General features: G+C 38.3%; 1 protein-coding gene across 2 annotated transcripts in view; it reads right to left on the minus strand.

Moving 5' to 3' along the window:
- Positions 1-23,508, minus strand: part of KIF16B (kinesin family member 16B) — a 324,792-nt gene that overhangs the window by 30,145 nt on the left and 271,139 nt on the right. For both annotated transcript variants that reach the window (XM_004610913.3, XM_055133099.1), the window contains one exon: positions 7,877-7,960. In XM_004610913.3, the coding sequence (XP_004610970.2) occupies positions 7,877-7,960 (84 nt within the window). The remainder of the gene's footprint in view (positions 1-7,876; positions 7,961-23,508) is intronic.

Raw genomic sequence — 23,508 nt, forward strand, 5'->3', positions numbered from 1 at the left:
GCACATACTTTTAGTGTCTTTGCTCTTAGAAACTGATTTTGCAAGTAGAAATGACAAGCTGAGATGCTCATTATGAAATAGTGAAAGACTTTATGACTGCTGGTGGGTGGTGCTCCTTGGTCCTTCCTTTGCTCTTAAAGTGGATCTTAAGTGTGCCACTAGGCTCTCTTACTATCAACATAGTATTTTTATTACCCTCATTTTACAGATAAGAAAACAGAGGAAGTGGCATTAAAAAACTCCAAAGGAGTAAAAGCAACTCAAGACTGGGATGATTTGCTTGAATGCCCTCACTCTTAGCTACCACAATTCTTTTTATTGATCTTAATAATGAGATGAAATGAGATAAAAATGAGGAAGAAAGTAAGATGTGGCTGTGGGCTAAAAATCTAAAAATTTCTTAGATTTTTACTTCTAAATATGGTTACATTATTCCCGAAACCTTTGTATTTTAGATGATTTCACTTATTTTCATTAATTGTAGTTGGCCCTCGAAATGATAGATAATAAGATGATTAGTAGAAATGTTTCCACGTAGGTGATAACCTTCTCTGAAATTAGTAACAGAAAATGCAACCTTCTCATTAATCAATGAAAATAAAAAAAAACTCATTAATTTGGGGCTTCTATGGGAAGATTTCCTGATAATTCAGTGAATAATTCAATAAATGTGAATCATATGTGTAATATCATGGGAAATTAAGATTCAATTAGATATTGATTCTGTTGCATTCAAATAACTTGAGTACAAAAGAGAAGATCTCAGATGTAAACATCTTTTGAGAGCAGGAAAAGGGTTACTGAATTTCACTTAATTTTTCTAATAATTTTTATTCATTTTGCAAAACTGGCAATGAATGATGAAGTATAAGTAATGGGTCCTTTCCCACTGCAGGTGTAAAAGCAGTATACTCGAGAGCAAGCCTTGTCTCCTAAACTGTGGGTGATGATTCTTCATGGGCTCGGGTAAAACATGGGACCAGTAAAGAGTTTCTGAATGCAGAGTGGGCAAAACTCACTCAAAATCACGTTATGAGTCTGAGGTATTCTGGCAGTGTTAATCCATGCTGTATTTCTTGGGGAAAGAGGGGCTTGAGAGTGGAAAAAAGCTTAAGAAGTCTAGTTTGAGTTATGTCTTTCAACTCGAGATGTCTAATGCCTACTTTTAATAAATGCCACACCACATTTACTATTCAATTTTATATCCATTTATATCCACAGCTTATATTATGTATATTTAAATATTATTCTTATACTGAGAATACATATATATTTTATGTCACAAAAATCTCCTTATGATTAGGGAGCCAGAGCGACAGTATAGCGGGGAAGGCACTTGACCTGGACACTGCTGACCCGGGCTTGATCCCCAGATCCTAGATGGCCTCCTGAGTACTGACAGGAGTAAACCCTGAGCACAGCCAGGTGTGGCCCCCAAACCAAACCAAATAAAATCAGTCTGACTTTATACTCCTTAGTGAGTCACTATTGCCAGAAATAAATCTGCAAGGAGACAATGTAACATCTTTAATTATAAAGTCATAAGCAGACTTTATGTTAGTCTCCTATTCTGTTTAAAAATAAAGTCATAAGCAACTGAGATTCAGAACATTTTGAGGAGTCATAAAGCAGTTATCAAAAAAAAATCCAAGATTATAACATCTTTCTTGAAACAAACAAAAAGTGAAATTAAGGTTAGAATGAAGGACCCTCCTCATTGTCCTGGTCGCAAAGAGACTGGCTGCTGTTGCCCCAGGGCCTCCCTCCGTTTTTTTTTTTTTAAATTTTTTATTAGTGAATCACTGTGATGTATGGTTACAAACTTATGAACTTTTGTGTTTGCATTTCACTCATAGAGTGATCGTTTACCCATCCCTCCACCAGTGCTCATTCACCTCCACCAATGATCCCAGTATCCCTCTCACCACCCCCACCTCATTCCCCACTACCCCACCCTGCCTCTATGGAAGGGCATTCCCTTTTGTTCTCTCTCCTTTTGGGTGTTGTAGTTTGCAATAGAGGTTTTGAAGTGCCTTCATGTTCGGTCTATAGTCTACTTTCAGCACGCATCTTTCAACCCAAATGGGTCCTCCCAACATCCTCTACTTGGTGTTCCCTTCTCTATCTCAGCTGTCTTTTCCCCCAGGATGTGAGGCCAGTTTCCAAGCTGTGGGGCAGACCTCCTGGTCCTTATCTCTACAACTCTTGGGTGTTAGTCTCCTATTCTGTTATTTTATATTCCACAGATGAGTGCAATCTTTCTATCTGCCTCCGTTATTGAGTCCTGCCTGGTGCCAGCAGGGGCCAGACCAATGCTGGATAAATACACACTGGGAATGAACAATCAGGCAAGGGACTGTGGCATTACTGCTGAACAAGGATGTAACTTCAAAAGAAATACTTCTTTACAGAACACTCAACCCTCCCTCCCTCCCTCCCTCCCTCCCTCCCTCCCTCCCTCCCTCCCTCCCTTCCTTTGCTTTTTGGGTCACACCGGCAATGCACAGGGGTTACTCCTGACTCTGCACTCAGGAATTACCCCTGGCGGTGCTCAGTGGACCCTATGAGATGCCGGGAATCGAATCCAGGTCGGCTGTGTGCAAGGCAAACGCTCTACCCGCTGTGCTATCGCTCCAGCCCCTCAATCCTACTTTAAACACAGAGTGTACTGGGTGACTCTGCTGCTGTTTTGCTTTAGGGTTTAGGGCAACTGCAGGTGTCACAACTTCCTCCTGGCTCTGTGCTCAGGGATCACTCCTGGTGCTGCTTGGGAACCGTGTGGCACAAACCACCACTGGCTGCATATAAGACACGTGCTGTAATCCCTATGGTAACTATCTGGGACCCAGTGTACTCACTAATTTGCCATGAAAGACACTCTGGTGTGGGCTGAGGGTAATTAGCTAAATAACTTGCTGAATTTTCTGAGAGACTTAAATTTCTTCTCCTGTAAAATCGAGGTAACAAGACGACTCCTCTTAAAAGTTGGCTGGGGGGAGTACAGTGAGCATTTTGTTCATGCCTAGCACGTAATAAATGTTGAGTAAATATTAATAGCAAAAGACCATAAAGAGCTACTAAAATTGCCAATATGCTACAATTTGACTCACAACAATGGTAGTTTTGTATATTTCAACCAAGAGTCGAGGTATTTGGTTTCAAATACAGTTAATACACCTTTCAGTTCATCAGACAGAGACCGAGGTATTTTTTTTTTCTTGTTACATTTAGAGCTTCATCTGCTCACACTAATCTCCTGGGCTATTGTCTATATCCATACTGTAAAGATGCTCAGGCCTGTGGAACATGTCCCATGTGGGAGAAGTGCTGTCATGTCTTCTGATGGCCTGACAGCAGGACAATCATACACATAGTTACACTTAACTCACCCCTGAAGTGTCATCACAACAGAGAGAGGGAATATATCTTTCAGGGAAATCCTCAGAGATTCTATGGTTCTATAGGAGCAAAGGATCAGGTAGAGTTTGAAAAAGAGATTCTCAACAGTAAGAGGCTCTATTTGGCAAAGTTGTCCAAGTACTAAGCATAGAATGTCTGATGGCTCTGGGTGGAGATGAGCTGGATCTCCAGATTTGCACTTCTCCATTTACCATTGCGCTTCTCACTCTTGCCTTTTTGTTTTGGGGGTACAGGGAGAGGTCTTTTAAAAGTGAGGTTCAAGGGTCTAAGAGCATTTCTGACCATACAGGGCTTAGCTATGCTGACGCTCAGATGTGACAATGTGGTACTACTCAGGTTCAGCGGTAGTGGGGTCATTAGGGCCACCCTGTGGTATGTGGGAATAAACTAGGCCTAGAACATGGGGCCTAGGAGCAAGGCATGTGCTCGTATTCTCTGAGCTATCTCAGCCCTCATGCCTACTTTCTACGGTGGATGTTCAATGCTCTGAGCCCTTGTCAACCACGCCATTATCACCAGTCACAAGTGTGCGCATGCACGCACGCGCGCACGCAACACACACACACACACACACACACACACACACACACACACACACACACACACACACACACACACACCCTCTAATATTCCTCTTTCCAAGGCAAGAAAATTAATCTCGAAAACATCTGTTACCTTTTTGGAACTAACCATAGATTGTTTCACTGTCATTGTTGTCCCATTGCTCATTGATTTGCTTGAGCGGGTGCCAGTAATGTCTCCATTTGTCCCTGTCACGTTCAGGGTCAGGGGAATGAGGTTCAGTATTGTTACTGTTTTTGGCATATCGAATACACCATGGGGAGCTTGTCAGGCTCTGCCGTGTGAGATTCTGCTTGTATAAGTAATAATTTTAATAGAATCAACTTATGTAACTTTGGAAGTGCTAGCATGGTGTCTGTATCTGATCCATTTTGTTGTTGCTAAACTCCAATGCAAGGTCTTGAAATTTTGGAAACATTTTAATACAAGAGGGATCAAAACACAACCGAATGCTTATTTAAAACATAGCTTTCTACAGACCAACTAGGGTGAGAAGGTTAATAAAGTTGTTGCACTTCTGCATTTTTAAAAAACATCAGATAAAATTCCATTTGTGCAAACACTACATGTATCACTATAAATAGAAAAAATATGCCCTATCAAGATCTACCTTATAGTATTAGTTTTTGCATTTAATTATACATCTAGGTTTTTACATTGGAATTTAAATATATATTTTTAGAGGGAAAATGCCTGTTTACTTTTACATTCTATTTAGCTTCGAGCATTGTGTTTAGCATGTACTGGAATTAGATAAATGCATATTAAATTAAATTGATATGTTAATTTTCATATGAAATGATACTAAATCAAACAGTATTTGTGAACTTTTTAAAAAAAGTATTAATAGCTGAGGGCTGGATGGGCAGGGTGCTTGCTTTGTACACTGCTGACAACTGGGCTCATTCCTGGAACCCATAAGGTCCCCTGACACCCTGCCAGGAGTGATTCCTGAGAAAAGAGCCAGGATTAAGCTGTGATGGCCAGTTATGGCCCCCAAACAAAAATAAAACCAAACAAAAATACAAAGGTCTTAAGAGTTGAAGCTGGAGAGAGTTTAACAGTTTGAATGCATACTTTGCATGCAAGGGGTTTGGGTTCCATCCCTGGGGCCACATGGTTTCATAAGCACTGCTGGGAGTGAGCTCTAAGCCAGTAGTACCTTCCAAACACTGTCAGCCATGAACAAAACTAAACTACGAATCTCAGATGAATTTTCCATTAATGTAAAGTAGAACTACATTCATTTCTTGAGAAGAATTTGATGTTATAATATTTGGCAATCAATATTAGGTGAAACACCTTTAAAGGTCAAGTTCTATAAAGTATGGGATCTATTATATAAAGGCTCATGTCATGGAAACAGAACCATTACAATCAAGAGAAGAGGTCTTTATAGTGGCACTGGTTGATACAGACCTTTGTTCATTAACAGCTGATGGTTAGCTGGGCTTAGTGATTAAACAGAAGCTATTGAAAGAACAAAAGATTTCTCCCTGAATGTATTAAGAATAGAAGAGAATCTTGACCTCTGGCGAATCTGGAGTCTGGAACTGAGAAGTTAAGAGTCCCCAAGACAACTGCACTTAAACAATGCACAGTAAACAAAATACCCAATTTTCTGTGGCACAATAAGCACCATGTGGATTAGAGTACTGAGCAGTTAGAGGATGACAACAGACATTTACTACCAGTTTATAAGCTTGTTCTTAAATACTACCATCTTCATCTTTCCTTTAAAGATAAATCTAGATAATTGAAGTGCATATGGGTGAGGTAAAGAAAACCTACTTCTTGTCATGAGTTTTGTTTTCTGAACAAAACTAAGGTGTGTTAAAGTCCTGTAATTCCATTGCTATTTTGATTTGTTGGTATTATAGAACCTAATCTTTAAGACAATTTGATTAATTAAGCATGTTCATTATGTTAATCTTGTCTGTAGAGGCAAATTCTTCAGGTAGGTTTTAGAGTCATAGCATCGACTAGGATGATTCTTAGAAGGCTCATTCAAACCTCACTCTTAATAGTTCAAGGACCCATCAAATGTATAATGCCAGGATTTCAAAACCCTTAGAATGTCCTCATTTAGGAGAGAAAAAAGGTCTTCCTTTCTTGTTTGTTTTTCCCTTTTCAGGGAAACGATGTGGCGTCCGCCATTTTATAAGGACCATTAAGGAAATACGAACTTGGTGGCGCAGGAAGGAAAAAAAGAAAGAGGTATGAACTTGTAACAGCGGGATGTGCTGTGATCTCCTGCCGGCTTGCTCTCTGCTGAGATGCGACCAGGGTGGCCACACGTTTGTGCGGCCGCTCTGCTGCTGATCGACCACGATCTGGAGGCCAGCTAGACTACTTCTGGTACCAGCAGCTGCTTGCAGCAATGTCTCTAAACTGAACTAAGCCATAGCCCCATGCTGCCCATGAAGAGAAATGATGCAATTTCTAACATAAATCTCCCTCGACTTAGTTACTAAAATACTAAAATCCAGAACTCCCAAACCACGCGACTTCATATCTCTTCATTCTCAGCAATGGAAAACTAATTATCAAATGCTTCCTTGTCAGCAGGGCTGTTTTGGGGAGGGAATCTCCAACAACAATAGTGAGTTTTGTATTGAAATATGGAATGTAATCAAGGTAAAGAGAAAGTGAAGTGAAATTTATCAGCTACACTGGGGAGGTGGGGGGGGTGGGAGGTATATTGGGGTTTTTGGTGGTGGAATATGTGCACTGGTGAAGGGACGGGTGATCGAGCATTGTATAACTGAGACACAAGCCTGAAAGCTTTGTAACTTTCCAAATGGTGATTCAATAAAATAAATAAATTTTAAAAAAAGGAATAAAACTTATAGCAGAAAAAAAATGTCCTCATTTATCACAATATCCTAGAGTCTTGAATTTCTGTCTCCGACTTCTTCCCTTTTACTCTTCTGGAAGTGTCCCTAACTCTAGGTTTATCAACATTAAAACAAGCCATAAAGAAGCCATTTCTTATTATCTGTCACTAGGGACAAGAATAATATCTAATTTTCTATATAGCACTTCACAATTCAGAAAGATTTTCTCAATTATTACTTGATTTTATTTGTAGTACTATTTCTCTTAGTAGCAAAAAGTACACTGAGAGGCCCACAATTACTATCCTATAAAGACTGTATCAAGGCTTTTGTATTCTCTTATTTGCCTCAGTGGCTCAGAAGGGCAAGAGAGAAGCCAAAAACAATCAAAGATCCACCTATGACCCCAACTGTGCACACAGATTTAACCTCATTTTAAGAGTCCTGCCAAATAAACAACTCTATCCTGAAAATAAAAACAATCTATATAAAGCTGCTTATAATGTGTATTTGATGAGAGGAAGTCAGAAAAACAACAGTTCCACGGGACTCAAATTCTACACAAAGCTGGCTTAAAAGACTAAGTTAAAGTAAGTCAAAGAAAACCTTACCATGACTAAAATAGGTATGAATCTCTTTGCGTTCAACTATTTTGAAAAAGGAACAATGATGCAATACTATAACTCTCCAGTTAATTAATTCCTGTTTTTGCAGCAAGTTTCCATACCCTCATTTTGTATTACATACCATCTGCCTAGGGAGAATATTTAGTTCTCACCCGCAACCTGCTTCCTAGCCCTGAGAATAAATGTATCTCCTTAAGAACCAGAGAAATGTTTCATTAGACCAGAATAACGACTCACATATTAAATAAACGGATATCATTACTTTATAATCTGCTGCTGCCATCTCCCGTGTTAATGAGGCAACACCTTCACATTCAGGAACGGGGTAATAGTGTTTAACAGAAATAGTTCTCACTGGTCAATCAGATGCTAATTTTTCTACACACAGAAAGAAATGCTTAATTCCATTACCTCTAAGTGACTTCTCCTCTCGGCAATCACCCGCTCATCCTTGTTTCCAAATAGTTTCTTTGGCGGAAATTCAAGGGTAGCAAGCTGAAATATACATTAGACAAGGCATGATTAATATAAAACTTCTGATCCTTGGAATATTATTAATCTACTCTGTGACATATCTAGCATGGGTTGAAAAATAAACAGGGTTGGGAGCTTAAAGACAGTAGATCCATGAAGTTGGAGAAATAATACAGAGGGTAGGACACTTTGCAAGTGGCTAACCTGGGTTCTGATCCCTGGAACCCATATGGTTTCCTGAGTCTACCAAAAGTGATCCCTGAATGCAGAGTCTGGAGTAGCTGTTGGCATCATAGGGTGTGTGGCCCCAAAACAAACCAATGAAAACAGATATTATATTATATCTTGCTTTACCAATAACAGCTGTGACTGTGATCAGATTAGATAATCTACAATTGTCAAGAGAGATGGCAGTGCAATGGGGATTCAAAAGAAGGACAGTCCCAATTCTCAGTATTTTATCTCAACATATTAGACTTTCAGATGGTATTTTACAACTTTTAATTTTAAAACACAAGTTTGTTCTCTTTTAGTCACCTCCTTCTACTAGAATTTGATTATTTCTGTGCTGAGATGAAAATATAAATACTCAGTTTTCAGAGGGGCTGAAGCAATAGTATAGCAGATAGAGCATTTGCCTTGTATGCTGTGAACCTGGGTTTGATCCTGGCATCCCATATGGTGTTGCCCCAAACAACAATAAACCTCAATTATCATACTACCTGAGCATTTTGTAAAAATATCTCTGAGACCATCTTCACTATGGCTCTTTAAACACTTCATCCTGCTTTTGTTAGCTTATGCTACAAATGAAGAAAACTGATGTGAAAAGAAGCCTTTTCTTTGAACCTTTCCACCTTTTATTCTCAAGATAAAGGGTTCAGAATTTGTTTCAGCCAGCTTTTGGGATTTCACAGTTATTCTATTTATACTTCCCTTCTTGATGGTATGAAAAAACATAATCCTAAACCAAGTTTTATTGTAAATTCCCAGGCAATGAATTTTATAATCCAGTGAAAGCCTGACCTGAAACTGTTGTCTTGAATGAATGCTAAGCACCAATAATTGCTGGCATTGATGAAATTCACTATTTCATCCCTTCTTCACCTTGCAGGATTCAGATAGATTGACCAGCCAATGAAGCATTATCAAAAAAAAAAAAAGGTTAACACTTGGGAAAAATGTTTTTGTTCTTAAAAAGAAAAAGGGGGAAAGTGGATTTACTTTATTCTTAAGATAATGCTAGAAGATGTGATGGTTGAGAATGAAGGGATTATCCGCAAAGTTGAGGATGGCGGAGCTCAGAAATGGAAAGAGCCCATACACTTTTGGATGACACTGTCATCTGCTGGATTAACCAACTCGAGAGATTAATTTGCATTTGGTCTTCTTGCCATTTAAGATAATTCATTTTACTTAATATTTCTATCTATAAGAAATGCATTTGCATTCTATAACTAAAAACTCAACAGCTAAAAAGACAGGGATTAACTCATGCCTATTAATAGCAAGTTGTAACTTCATGGTTGTATCATGATGATGGAGAACTGGAGTTTTTCCATCTTTCTTTTTATTTGATTTCGTGATTCTTACGTTCATTTTTAATTTCAGGAGCACTGTCCTACTTTTCCAGTGTCAATGCATTGAAACTAATAACAAGAGAAAAGGACAAAAGAGCTCTATTCTATTCTGGTGCCTTCTCTTTCTGAGAGACATACTCCTCCCAAATTTCATTGGCTACTACTGGTTACAAGGAGAAAACTTAAGTGTAGGTAGATGAAAAGATTTTTAAGTAAAACTGAAGTCCTGTTTAAGTGGAAAATAATGAAGAGAGGAAATTATCTAAAGTCATCAACTTGCAATTTCTTCTAGATATAACTTAATTAACATATTTTTTCTTCATTCCATCTAACAAACTGTGTATATAAGTGTATGTGAGTTATAATTATAGATGTTATCATTCATTTGAAAATCCATTGCTTCTTTATTATGCATTGGCATCTTAATTGGTATTTAGTGGATTACTGTTTCCATGTGATAAGTTGTTATTATTGATCATTAATATGAATTGTTGAATATTAATTATATTGTATATGTAACTTTTTTCTGTATGTAAGTAAAATAAGCTTATAGTATAGAAAGAAATGAAAAGAAAAAAATGAACATTCTCTCACAATATGGATCACAGAGGTCTTACTTTAAGCATATAAAAATTTCTGTTGATTTAAATTTATATGGGCAAACTGGGTATCTGAGACTAAGAATTAGTACCTGTATAGGCAGTTTTTGGAACTGCTTTCTAAACACTGTAACCACTACTAGACCAAGTAGCAGAACACATGCAGCATCCCACGAGTCCCCAAATGGTCACTCACTACTTCATCTTGCAATCTCCCCAACACCAAAAAGATTAACTCTAATCTGATTCACTTTTAATAGCTTAGTTTACCTCACTCTATTTTGAAACTTCATGCAAATGGTACCATAAAGCATGGCCTCTTCTTAGTTCACTTATATCACACAATCTCATGTTAGTTTTCATGAAATCTCTGGGAGACACCAAAGTTGTTCATGATTGGGTTTCAGTCGTACAATGTTCCAACACCCGTCCCTTCAGCACTGCCAATGTCTCTAGTTTCTCTCCTTCCACCCCCCCCCGCCAACACCCTCAGTCTGCCTCTATAGAACAATCTTCACACTGTTTCCTATATGAACACTTTTTTGGTAAGCCTGTTCAGCAGCTCTTTATAACAGGCAATACAAAATACATTCTTTTGTTTGTGTTTGGGACAGGGATTGGGGCTTGGAATGGAAACATCCCAAATTTGGTGGTGGTGAGGTGTAATGGTGGTGGTATTGGTGTTTGAATATTAAATGTAATCAAATATTGTGAACTAACTTATAAAATAAAAAATTAAAAAACTATACTATGATGACTAATTATTACTATTTGTTAGAGATCTGGCAATTATTAAGAAAACAGCATTCTACATCATGCTGCATCTCTCCCCAACTCTGGACCAGTGAGGTAATTTCAAGGAGCAAAGGGTTTCTGGAACCCCAGTCTCACTGGCACAAATACTCTCGCATATGCTAAAGCTTCAAGAAGGCAGGTACAACCAGAGCTGTCTTTTGGGCTTAATCCAATCTTGATTTCATCTTGTATAAATGTGTTTCCCCCTGATGCAGTGATGCTGAACATTTGGCAAGCAAGCTTTCACAGTTGGTTGTTTTGTCATTTTCTTATGTGGGTGATGAGGTGATGTGGTTCCTGTCAGGGGAAATTTATAGGCATGCATTCACGTGCAGGCATAAATAGTGCGCTAAAGGGACACTGGCAGATGAACCAAGCAAGCAGGGATGTGAGAATTTAAATTTTCTTATAATCAACAGGAGTACTTCATCCTGAGGATGGAGCTGTTTTCTGCTATGACTATACACCTTGGAAAAGGACTATGTATGCATTATGTGTAACAGACTGAGATTTTAGGAAGAAAAGGCCAATTTATCTATCTATCTATCTATCTATCTATCTATCTATCTATCTATCTATCTATCTATCTATCTATCTCTGTTTTTAGGTCACACTCAGCGATGCACAGGGGTTATTCCTGGCTCATGCACTCAGGAACTACTCCTGGCGGTGCTGAGGGACCATATGGGATGCTGGGAATTGAACCTGGGTCGGTCACATGCAAGGTAAACGCTCTACCTGCTGTGCTGTCACTCCAGCCCCAGAAAAGGCCAATTTTTACATTTTTTTGTCATAGAATTATGATGTCCAGTCGCCCACCTTTAGAGATTAAACAAACACAGCTCTGGAGTTATGTGTTTATAGTCATGGCGTGGCAGAGTCCAGCCAAGGAATCATGACTGAGTCTAGACAATGCTGTAAGGACATCTGCCAGGACAGGGGGAAATCTCTTCTGAAGCCCTTGTGGATCTAGGATCCAAATGAAAGAAAGGAACAGACACCACAAGGACCTTGTACAATTAATGTAACGATTGATGGAAATGATGTGCACTTTCAGACAATGACAAACAGTTCCAAGAAGAGTTTTCAGTGAAAACTCACTGAGAATCTTTATACACCCCAAAATATCTGGTCAGCAACAGCAGAAGGGCTGGTTGAATTTGGAGGGATGGTTTCCCAGGAGTCCAACCTGGGAGATAGATAAAGGTATTTTCTGTCATTTTTCACCTGTCACAATAAAATATAAGAACAATGGTGGCTACTTTTACACATAGCTGAAGTGTGGGAGGGCTCCCAGGGCATAATGGAAGGGAAGCGGAAGTTCCAAGGTGAGTTATGACAGAACCACAAGATACTGGGTCCCTTTCCTGTTGGTGAAAATAAGACACCAACACAGAAAGTCCAGACCATGAGAATGTTTCTCTAAAATGGGTTATGTTAACATATAATTTTTTAAGAAACATCCAGGTACAACTTTCTAACCTTCTTCTTTCTGATGGAATGGAATTTACCTTCATTTTTCTTTTGTAGAGAATCCTAAGTGTGTTGCATAAGTCTTGCTATCTATTAACTCTAAACTGGTGATTTCAATTACAGATTTTTAAGTTAAAATGGCTAAAGTGATCAATTCCATAGAATTAAGCCCTATATAAAACTGATATTTTTAAATCTACCTTTGTTACAGAGATACATTTTCAGCTTCAAGTTACCCTCCAAGTGTAAATATTCCCATATGCTTCATTATTGATTAGATATACTTAAACCAATATTCTTTCAAGAGTATTTTTTGCAAGGATAATTGAATAAATAAAAATATAAAATATTAAAAAATATAACTAAAAGGATCTTATGTCACAAAAATATATGATGAGAAAATGGTCAAGGAGTTGGAAAAGTTGAAAGTCTTTTGGGGACCAATAGATGTTTACAAAGGAGATATTTTATTTTTTATTTTTATTTATTTATTTATTTATTTATTTTTAAATTTATTTATTTTTAATTAGAGAATCACCGTGAGGGTACAGTTACAGATTTATACACTTTTGTGCTTATACTTCCCTCATACAAAGTTCGGGAACCCATCCCTTCACCAGTGCCCATTCTCCACCACGCATAAACCCAGCGTCCCTCACCCTCCCCAATCCCATCTCCCCCCCACCCCACCCTGCCACTGTGGCAGGGCATTCCCTTCTGTTCTCTCTCTCTATTTAGCTTCTACGGCCTGCAATAAAGGTGTTGAGTGGCCACTGTGCTCAGTCTCTAGCCCTCATTCAGCCCGCAACTCCCTTCCCCCGCATGGCCTTCGACTACATTATAGTTGGTGATCGCTTCTCTGAGTTGACCTTTCCCCAGAACGTGAGGCCAGCCTCAAAGCCATGGAGTCAACCTCCTGGTACTTATTTCTACAGTTCTTGGGTGTTAGTCTCCCACTCTGTTATTCTATATGCCATAGATGAGTGCAATCTTTCTATGTCTGTCTCTCTCTTTCTGAGTCATTTCACTCAGCATGAAACTTTTCATGCCCATCCACTTAACTACAAAATTCTTGACCTCCTTTTTTCTAACAGCTGCATAGTATTCTTTGATAAGGGAGCAAGAGATGTGAAGCGGAGCAAGGAAAGCCTCTTTAACAAATGGTGCTGGCACAACTGGACAACCACATGCAAAAAAATGGGTTTAGACCTTGACCTGACACCATGCACAAAAGTCAGATCAAAATGGATTAAAGACCTCAACATTAGACCACAAACCATAAGGTACATTGAAGACAAGGTCGGCAAAACCCTCTACGATATTGAAGATAAAGGTATCTTCAAAGGTGACACGGAACTAAGCAATCTAGTAAAAACAGAGATCAACAAATGGGACTACATTAAACTAAAAAGCTTCTGCACTGCAAAAGATACAGTGACCAGAATACAAAGACTATCCACAGAATGGGAAAGGATATTTACACAATACCCATCAGATAAGGGGTTGATATCAATGGTATATAAAGCACTGGTTGAACTCTATAAGAAGAAAACATCCAACCCCATCAAAAAATGGGGCGAAGAAATGAACAGAAACTTTACCAAGGAAGAAATACGAATGGCCAAAAGGCACATGAAAAAGTGCTCTACATCACTAATCACCAGAGAAATGCAGATCAAAACAACCATGAGATACCACTTCACACCACAGAGACTAGCACACATCCAAAAGAACAAAAGCAACCACTGTTGGAGAGGATGTGGGGAGAAAGGGACCCTTCTTCACTGCTGGTGGGAATGCCGACTGGTTCAGCCCTTCTGGAAAACAATTTGGACGATTCTCAAAAAATTAGATATTGAACTCCAATTTGACCCAGCAATACCACTGCTGGGAATATATCCCAGAGAGGCAAAAAAGTATAATCGAAACGACATCTGCACATGTATGTTCATCGCAGCACTGTTTACAATAGCCAGAATCTGGAAAAAACCCGAATGCCCCAGAATGGATGACTGGTTGAGGAAACTTTGGTACATCTATACAATACAAAGGAGATATTTTAGTTATTGTTCTAAAAGTAGTATGTCTTTCAGAAATAAGAGTCACAAACATACAACACATACTTGGGCACACATTCAAATACACTTTCTCTCTGTCTCTGTCTCTCTGTCTCTCTCTGTCTTTCTCTCTCTCTCTCTCTCTCTCTCTCTCTCTCTCTCTCTCTCACACACACACACACACACACACATGCAGTTTTCCTTAAAGTTAGGAAGTTCGGGAAATGAGGGCAGAAATTGCTGTTTAATTTTTAAAATAGAAGTATGATAAAAAAATTATTAGGAAAGTTTAGGAGGCCAGGGAAGAAAACTTCAGGCTGAAAAAACAAATGCTGGACACTCTCACTTATCTGTGGTATATAGAACATTAGGACAACTGAATGAAAGATATTAACAGGGGATTACTAGATTATTTTGGTCTCTAGATAGTGGAACTGAGAAGGATAGGTGAGGAAAGAAACTGGAGGTGGAGGCAGTCAGACAGGCAGACAGGAGGTATGGGGGTGAGGACCACACTGGCAGTGTAGAGGTCTATAGATCTGAACCAAAGAAGCAATACAACTAAAAGCATAGGCTCCAAAGCATAATAATCCATCTTAAAATTGTGTGTCTGTCAGGGCCTAAGAGAGAGTACAACAGTAGGGTGTTCGTTCGTCTTGCACAGAGCTGAGTTGGGCTGAATTCCCTCCCAGCACCTTATATGGTCCCTGAATACTCCTGCAGAGATCCCTAAGCAGAGAGCCAGGAGTTAATTCTGAACTCTGCTGGGTGTGATCCAAAATGAAAAGCACTATCGACCCGTTGTTCATCAATTTGCTTGGGCGGGCACCAGTAACATCTCCATTGTGAGACTTGTTACTGTTTTTGGCATATCGAATATGCCATGGGTAGCTTGCCAGGCTCTCTGAGAGGGAGGGACGGAGGAATCAAACCCGAGTCAGCCATGTGCAAGGCAAACGCCCTACTTGCTGTGCTATTGCTCCAGTCCCCAAAATGGAAAAAAAAAGGGTAGGCTGGGGGTGGGAGGGAAACTGAGGACACTGGTGGAGGGAAACTGACACTGGAAGTGGGAAAAAAAGAAGGCAGGCAGAGAAGCAAGCAGTCCCATCCATACCACCAGAAATAAAGACAAACAGGCTCAAAGGGAAAGGTTAGAGTAAGGTATTCCAAGTCAATGACAAAGAGCAAAGGGGAAGATCTCTCAAATCAATATAATCAACTTTCTTTTTTTTTTAAATATAGTCAACTTTCAACCTAAGAAATGAAGACACAGGATGAATTTTACATAATTTGAGGGGCCAATCTATCAAGGCAATATGACAGTCATCAACATAAAGGCATCAAACACAGAGGCATACAAATATAAAGCCAACTGGAGACAATGGCAGCTGAGTTATCCCAGGAAGGCCCGGCTAACATTGGGCGCTGCACCCTATGCCGACGGGGCAGACCGAGTCCCACCCTGCTGAAGGCCCAGCACTCCAGTCACCCACAGCTGGCTCCCACCACTCCCAGAGAAACAGCCCAGCTTTAGGAATGATCTCAGAGGCCAGAGACATGTGCCACTGATCTTCCCAGTGCCCACTGCCCCTGCACAGTGGCTGTGAAACAACCCCCGACTTCACAGAGCTGACAAGTCAAGGGAAACATGAAAATTAGATGGGAAATGAGTAGACACCCACTGAGCTCAAGTGAAAACGGTAACACAGAAGGCCCAACTTGCACTTAACAGCTTGGTAAGTCCTTAGCCATAGTTTTAGCAACAGCATTATGAGATATACAATGTAATAACCAATCACAGTAAATTAATTAGTGCCTTCTAGGGAAGCAGGCTTGGGATTGCGGGTAAATTGGAGACAATGGTATATTTAAGGGCACACTGGTGGTGGGGCTGGTGTTGGAATAGTGAATATGTTTAAAAAATATATAAACTAAAAAAAAAATCCAAAGACAACTATTAACAGAACTCAGAAAACGTATTCGAAGTAACAGAGTAATTGTAGATCATAGCACAACACTCACAGCAATAGACAGATCAATAGATCATCTGGATAACAAATTAACAAGGAAATAATGGAATTAACTGATGTAATCAATGAGATGAAATTAATAGATACACAGGGAACTGTCTTCCCTAAAGCCATGAATACATTCTTCTCAAGTACACATAAAACATTATCAATTCAGGTCATTCACTGGACAGAGAACAAGCCTCAACAAATAAAGGCAAATGGAAATAACAGCATCTTTTCTATTACAATAGAATTAGAATAAAAGCCAACAACAAAAAGGAAACAGGAAAAAACCTCTAACCTGTAGAGACTAAAGAACATGCCCCTGAATATTTCTTGGATTAACAGATAGATGAAAAGAGAAATAAAATGCCTGTAGAACAACTGAAACAAAGACATTAGCTATCAGATTCTATGGACTGAGCAAAAGAAATGAGAGGGAAATCTATTTCTATAAACATTCACCTCAAGAAATACAAAAAGTCTCAAATAACAGTTTAACATGAAGCTGGAAAGAATGAGAAAATGTATCAAATGTCAAAATAAGGAAGGGAATAAAAGATTAGAAGTAAATCAAATAGAAATCAAAATAACAAAAAATAGTTCAAGAAAACCCAATAGTTTGCTCTTTGATAGGATCAATAAAATTAATAACCCCTTGTTAGGCTTGCCAAGAGAGAAACTATGAGGAATAGAATAAGAGCAGAAGAGAAGTTACAACTGATACTGCAGATATACAACAGATTCTAAGAATCTTCTGTGAATATGTAATATCCACATAACACACAATTTGGACTAGAAATCAACAACTTTTTAGAACCCTACAACTATACAAGAGGTAACTGGAATGAAACACACACACACACAGCTTGTGCAGATGAATCACAAGTATAGAAATCAAAAGCATGATCAAAAGTCTCCCTACAATAAAAGACCCAGGACCACAAGATTTTACCAGTCAATGCTACAAAACTCTCAAAGAACTAAATTTATTCTGATTTCTAAAAGATCAGTAAGGGAGCAAGAATCCCAAACAATTCTATAAGGCCAGCATCACTCTAATCCCAACTAGGTAAGGATATCACACAAAACAAAACAAAACAAATTATGGCATGATACTTCTGATAGAGTTGAAAGATTCCTCAATAACATTTTGGAAAAATAAATATAATATATGAACACAATCAATAATCATAATCAACTGATTATGATTCATCCCAGAAATGCATGGGTGGTTCAACATATACACATCAAAGGATGTACTGCACCATATCAACAGTAACATAAAATCACATAACAACACCAGAGGCTGAAAATACATTTGACAAGATTTAATACCCATTTGTGACTGATAGAACTCCAATCAAGAGCTGAAGTGATAGTATGCATCCTTGTATATGATTGAGCTTGTAATCATCCCCAATACCGTATATTGGGGTACACATTATTGAGCCCAGTCAGGAGTAACCCCTGAGCACACAGCCAGGAGTAAGCCCAGAGCAGCATCACTCTTTCCCCTCAAACCCCTTCATGATAGGAGCATATCGTAACAAAATTAAAAATATTATATATCACAAACCCATACCTAACATCATAGCATCATGAAAAACTGAAAGCTTTCCCCTAAGATTGGAAACAAGATATTCATTCTTATACTTTTAAACTTTCAAAGTACTACCTAGGGCAATTAAGCAAGAAAAAGCAAAGGAATCCAACTGTAAATAAAAAAATCACCATGTACAACACAAGCCATAACCATGCCCCCGAACCCCAGGCCAGACTGTTTTCATTTGGGGCGCCCTGGAGGGAGGTGGGTGAGACCCACCCCTGCCCCAAGGGACCCAGTCCCCACAGCTGAAAATCTCTAGAACTCAACCACCACCCTGCTCACAGTGTTCTTCACATGCTCAGGCCGAGCCTCACCCACGAGTGAACCTATTCTCGCACAACTCATACCTCATACCACCCATAATTCAAGAGTACCGCACCACATTTGATGAGGTTTAAAGTAGGTGGCCAATCTTAGAAGGAAATATTTTTTTTACAGATATATAAACACACAAGTTTCAACCTTTAACAACATGTTAGTGATCTCTTACAGAAGGACTTAATGGCCCCTGGGTGCAATACAACAATCTTCACACTCTTTCCTCTAAGGAAAAATTTTTGTAGCACTTTCAGTGTTTTTTCATAACAATACAAAATAAATTATTTTGGTTCTGCTTTGGGGCAGGGGTTAGGGTTCGGGGTGGAAACATCCGAAATATGGTGGTGGTGAAGGTGTAATGGTGGTGGGATTAGTGTTTGAATGTTAAATGAAATCAAATATGTGAACTACTTTACAAAAAAAAATCACAGTGTTTGCAGATGATACGATAATAGAAAAATCCAAAGATTCCATATAGATTGCATGCTACAAGTATCGAGCTTAGTAAAATGGGCAAGATACAAAATACACAATAGACGAAAGGAACTTAATAGAAACAATTAAATTTATAATTGCATAAGAAAGCTAAAATACTTGAGAAAAATAAAGAACTTGGAAGAACTATACACTGAAAATTATGAAATAATACTAAAATAGAAGACAAAGAATTAGATAGACATACTGTGTTCATGAATTGTAAGAAAAACATCTAAAGAGCCATTTTACCTGTCTTGATGAGAAATAGATGGATTCAACCCATCCCCTTTAAAATATCTGACATTTTCAAGGAAAGAGAACCAATGGTTCTGAATTTTTTAAGGAAGCACAAAAGACCATGAACAGTGAAAACAATTCTAAGACGAAAGAACAATGTAGGCATTACTGACCATGGTTTTAAACTATGTTACAAACAGTAATTAAAACAGTATATGTTAGAACAAATACACAGAGAGACACAGAGAGGAATAGTCAATGAAAAACCTAAATTCACTATATATAAACATCTAAGGTAAAAAAAAAATGCCAAGACTGTATAATACCGAAAGGAAAACTTCTTCAACAGAATGGCGCTGAGAAAAATAGATAGTTTCATGCAAACAAACAAAACTAGGTCACTATTTAACATCACACACAAAAATAAAAGAAATTGATAAGAAACTCAAAAGTTAGACTAGGAACACACACACACACACACACACACACACACACATACACACACACACACACACAGGAAACACAATTCTTTGACTTACACTCCACAGATCTTTTTTGGTGATTTCAACTCCGAAGCAAGGGAGACAAGAGCAAAAATAAACAAACAGGACTACAGGGAGTCAAAATCTACATAGTAAAATAAGCTAGCATAGACACAAAAAAGCACACTATCTATTGGGAGAATAATTTGCATCAAATATTTTAAAAGGGGATCAATATTCAAAATACATTGATAATTCACAAACTTCAACAAAAAGCAACCGATCCTATCAAAAACATGGGCAAAATTTCTAAATGGGCATGTCTCCAAAGACGATACATAGATATCCCATAAACACATGGAGGAAAAATGCTCAGCAGCATTCTTTGAGATATCATCTCAAACTGGTGAGAATGGCATGAGCCAGGAAGACTGGAGGCCACTAGAGAGTAGTGATGCTTAGCATGTACGCTGATGTGGGTCTGATTCCCAGAACCATGTGGTCCCCAGCCATCCCTGGTACAGTGTTGGAGGCTCCACACCAACAGGGTGGTCCGGCCAATCATGGGAAGAGCAGGCCCAAGTGGCATCACATTCTCAGGCCTTCACACTGAACCACTGGCCCCGTTGGCTGAGAACTGCGTGCGGGGGTCCCTGGTTCTTCTAAGAACCACCTGGGAGGTCTCCATCCCCATCTCCTCCCCTCTAACCAAAAGAAAAACCAAGCCCAAAACACTGAAAATGAGTTGGCAAGGATGTGGGGAACAAACACTTCTAATACTTTTACTGGGAAAATAAGTGGTATAGCCTTTATGGAAAAAAGTCAGAAACTGCTTCAAAATTTCAGGAAACAAAATACCTTGAAAATTCCATTTGCTTCACAATAGCACTCCTAAGTATTTATCTGATAGATATGAAAACCCTAATTGAAAAGAACTATGAAGAGCAGCATTATTCACAACATCAAGACAGAATAAGTCTAAACACCCACAACAGGAGATGAGATAAAGAGGGATGCAGTACTGCAGTATGCACACTACATGGAATAGTACTGTTATTAGATAGTGTCCTTAGGACAAGAGACGTGGAACTTTAGGTGGGAATCAGGAAGCTAAAGATAACTGTCTGACAGTTTTACTCATACGCAAAGTATGAATAACTAAAGCAAATGAACTTGCAACCCTCCCCCGCAAAAAACAGATTTTTATTCAGTGAAAGCTATTTTCAATGAAGGGTAAAGGAATAGGGTGGGAGGAAATAATATATGTGTCTTTTTGGTTGGGATGGCACTGAAGCTGGGGAGGAATTAGAGAGAGTTAAACCCTTAACATTCTGTAATAGTGTAAATAAATGTCAAATCATTAGAAAATCATGTTCATTTAGTGGCAGCATTATGTTTACACAATATTTGGTAATCTGTTATTTTATTATTATATGAAACATAAATAACCATGCATAATTTTAATAGAAATGATGGGAATGATTATTCTTTTTTCTCAAATTAATGAATTAGTTAATGTCATACGTCTTTTTCTGTTATAAAGTCTGAATTTTGGGAAATCAGATTTTGAGGATCAAGTCAGCAAAGAGCTGTAAAAATTCCTGCAATTTTACAGCTTTTGCATACCTAGTTTCATCACCTTTAAAAGGAATTAAACTAAAATGTTTAGCTCCCTTTCAGCCCTGAAATTCCTTAATTTGGAGACTGATGATTAAAATCCCTCTACACTGAGTTAAAAACAGCACTCGGATAGAATCGAGATATTTTACCTATTATTTTGGTTATATTGCTTTTGAGGAGTATAACTTACTTCCTGTAAAATCTCATAGCATTCATATTTAAAGCAAAGATGAGTAGAAGGAAAACAGATTCCAATATAATAATAAAACATGTTACTTTTCAAGAGGTTGTTGAATAGGAAACAACAACAAACAGGAATGCAGTATTCATGAAAAGCCCTCAAAATGGTACCTTTTCCTGCTCTAGCTATTATCCTTACAACTGGAGTGGGGAATGATGCAGACATTTGAGCTTGGATGGGAAGATTGTACATTAAAGTTAAAAATGATGACGAGGGGCAAATAAATTGGGTCTTTGTTGGAGACATGATAGGCCTAAAGAACAGAGGAAGAAAACTTAACAACAGTCCTGTGGCTTGCTTCATATTATTATAACATTTGATTACACTGAGAAAAACATAGGAAACAAAGGAAGATTAGAAAAGTATATATCCGTGACTTAAGAGAAACAGAATGGCATGTTGTTTTACAATTCTGTAAACAAAATATACATGGAAGAAAAAAGGACAAAAACCAAATCCATTAGAAAAATGACAAGAATATTTTTTTTCTCTTTAAAAAAGATTAAAGATGACATGGATAATTCTGAGGCTTACTGGCTTCCAATGACATTTGCCATTTCCTTCTCCAATGCCCAGGGACGTAAAACACATGTTGCTAGTTTTCTGAGCATCACTGGCTCTAATTTTAGGTTATAAAGTCAGGAATGATCAACAGAGTCTGATAAGACGATCAGTAGGTACTTATGATGATGATGATCATCATCATCATCAGCAGAGTTATGATAAGCATAGTTATTTTACTGAATTCCCCATCAAATCAGCTTGCTATATTCTCGTTTCTGATACCATATTTATAAATTTATCTTCTGGGCTTTCTTTCTTTGTTTATTTGTTTCGGAGTCCCATACAGTGGTGCTCATTAATCTCTGCTTATGGTGTTTATGGTAGCTCCCAACCTGCCTGAGGGACTGTGCAGTGCTCGGGTGAGCCCAGGCCTCCTACATGCCAAGGATGTGCTCAGTTTTCTGAGCTCTCTCCAGCATTGCAGCATTTCTTTATCTCAGAATGATTTTCTGTATGCCTGGGGGCCACATCTAGCATTGCTCAGGGCTTACTCCTGGCTGTGGTCAGAGATCAACCTTAGGGCTGCTCTGGGGTTCATATATGGCACAGAGGATTGAACCAGATTGGATTCTTGCAAGGCAAATGTCCTAACCCCTGTACTGACCTTGACCCATGGGGTGAATTTTTCTCTACAAGATGCTTTATCTATTTCTAATTCCCAGCACACGGACATAATCCAATTATTCTGAGTCATCATCCTCATGTTCTAACTTCAACGTATAGTACATTATTATAAGATGGATCCAACCATGGGCTGCCATCAATAAGAAAAATTAAATGTAATGAAAACTTTGTTTTTATTCCAAGTTTTTCTCTTTTATCCAAATTCAGTTTTTGTTAGCCAGAGCTTATATTAAGTCTAGATTGTATTAAAGGCAAGAAACAGCATGCATTTTAACATATAGCATCATCATAACTTTGCATAAAAAATGGCAGTCCTAAACCAAAAAGTAATAAAAAAGCCTTGCTTATCTTTCATGATTTTATAACAATTAAACTAATAAGCTAGAAATTTTTAATCACTGAAAGAAAACAGAGAAGAAAACGTAGACTCTTTACTATTGAAAGCAAGACATTTACATTTCTGTTGCCAACTTATAAAAATGGACTTTACTGCCATTTCTCATTTATTAGACTTTTTTTTATTTCTTCACTATCTAACTAATTAGTACCTGCTTTATTTAAAAGTAGAAGGAAAAATTCTACATGGCATTCTAGTTGTTCAAATCAGCTATAACCTGTCTTTTCTGAGTAGATGAACCTATGTGATAACTGACAATATTTGAAACATCTGTACCCTGCAGGTTTGTGGCTGTAAATTTCAGCCGCTCTAGTTTTTGTGAAATGCAAATAATGAAAACTCATCAAAGGGTTACCATAATTCTCACTACTGACTAGATGGAAGTATTTCCAACTATTCCAAATTAATAGCAGCTCCCAAGGTCTTATAAGAACAGCTGCCACTGAGAAATTTATTCACAAGCAAATAAGCAATTCTACAAGTT

This window comes from Sorex araneus, chromosome 3, assembly GCF_027595985.1.
Source record: "Sorex araneus isolate mSorAra2 chromosome 3, mSorAra2.pri, whole genome shotgun sequence".
NCBI lineage: Eukaryota > Metazoa > Chordata > Mammalia > Eulipotyphla > Soricidae > Sorex > Sorex araneus.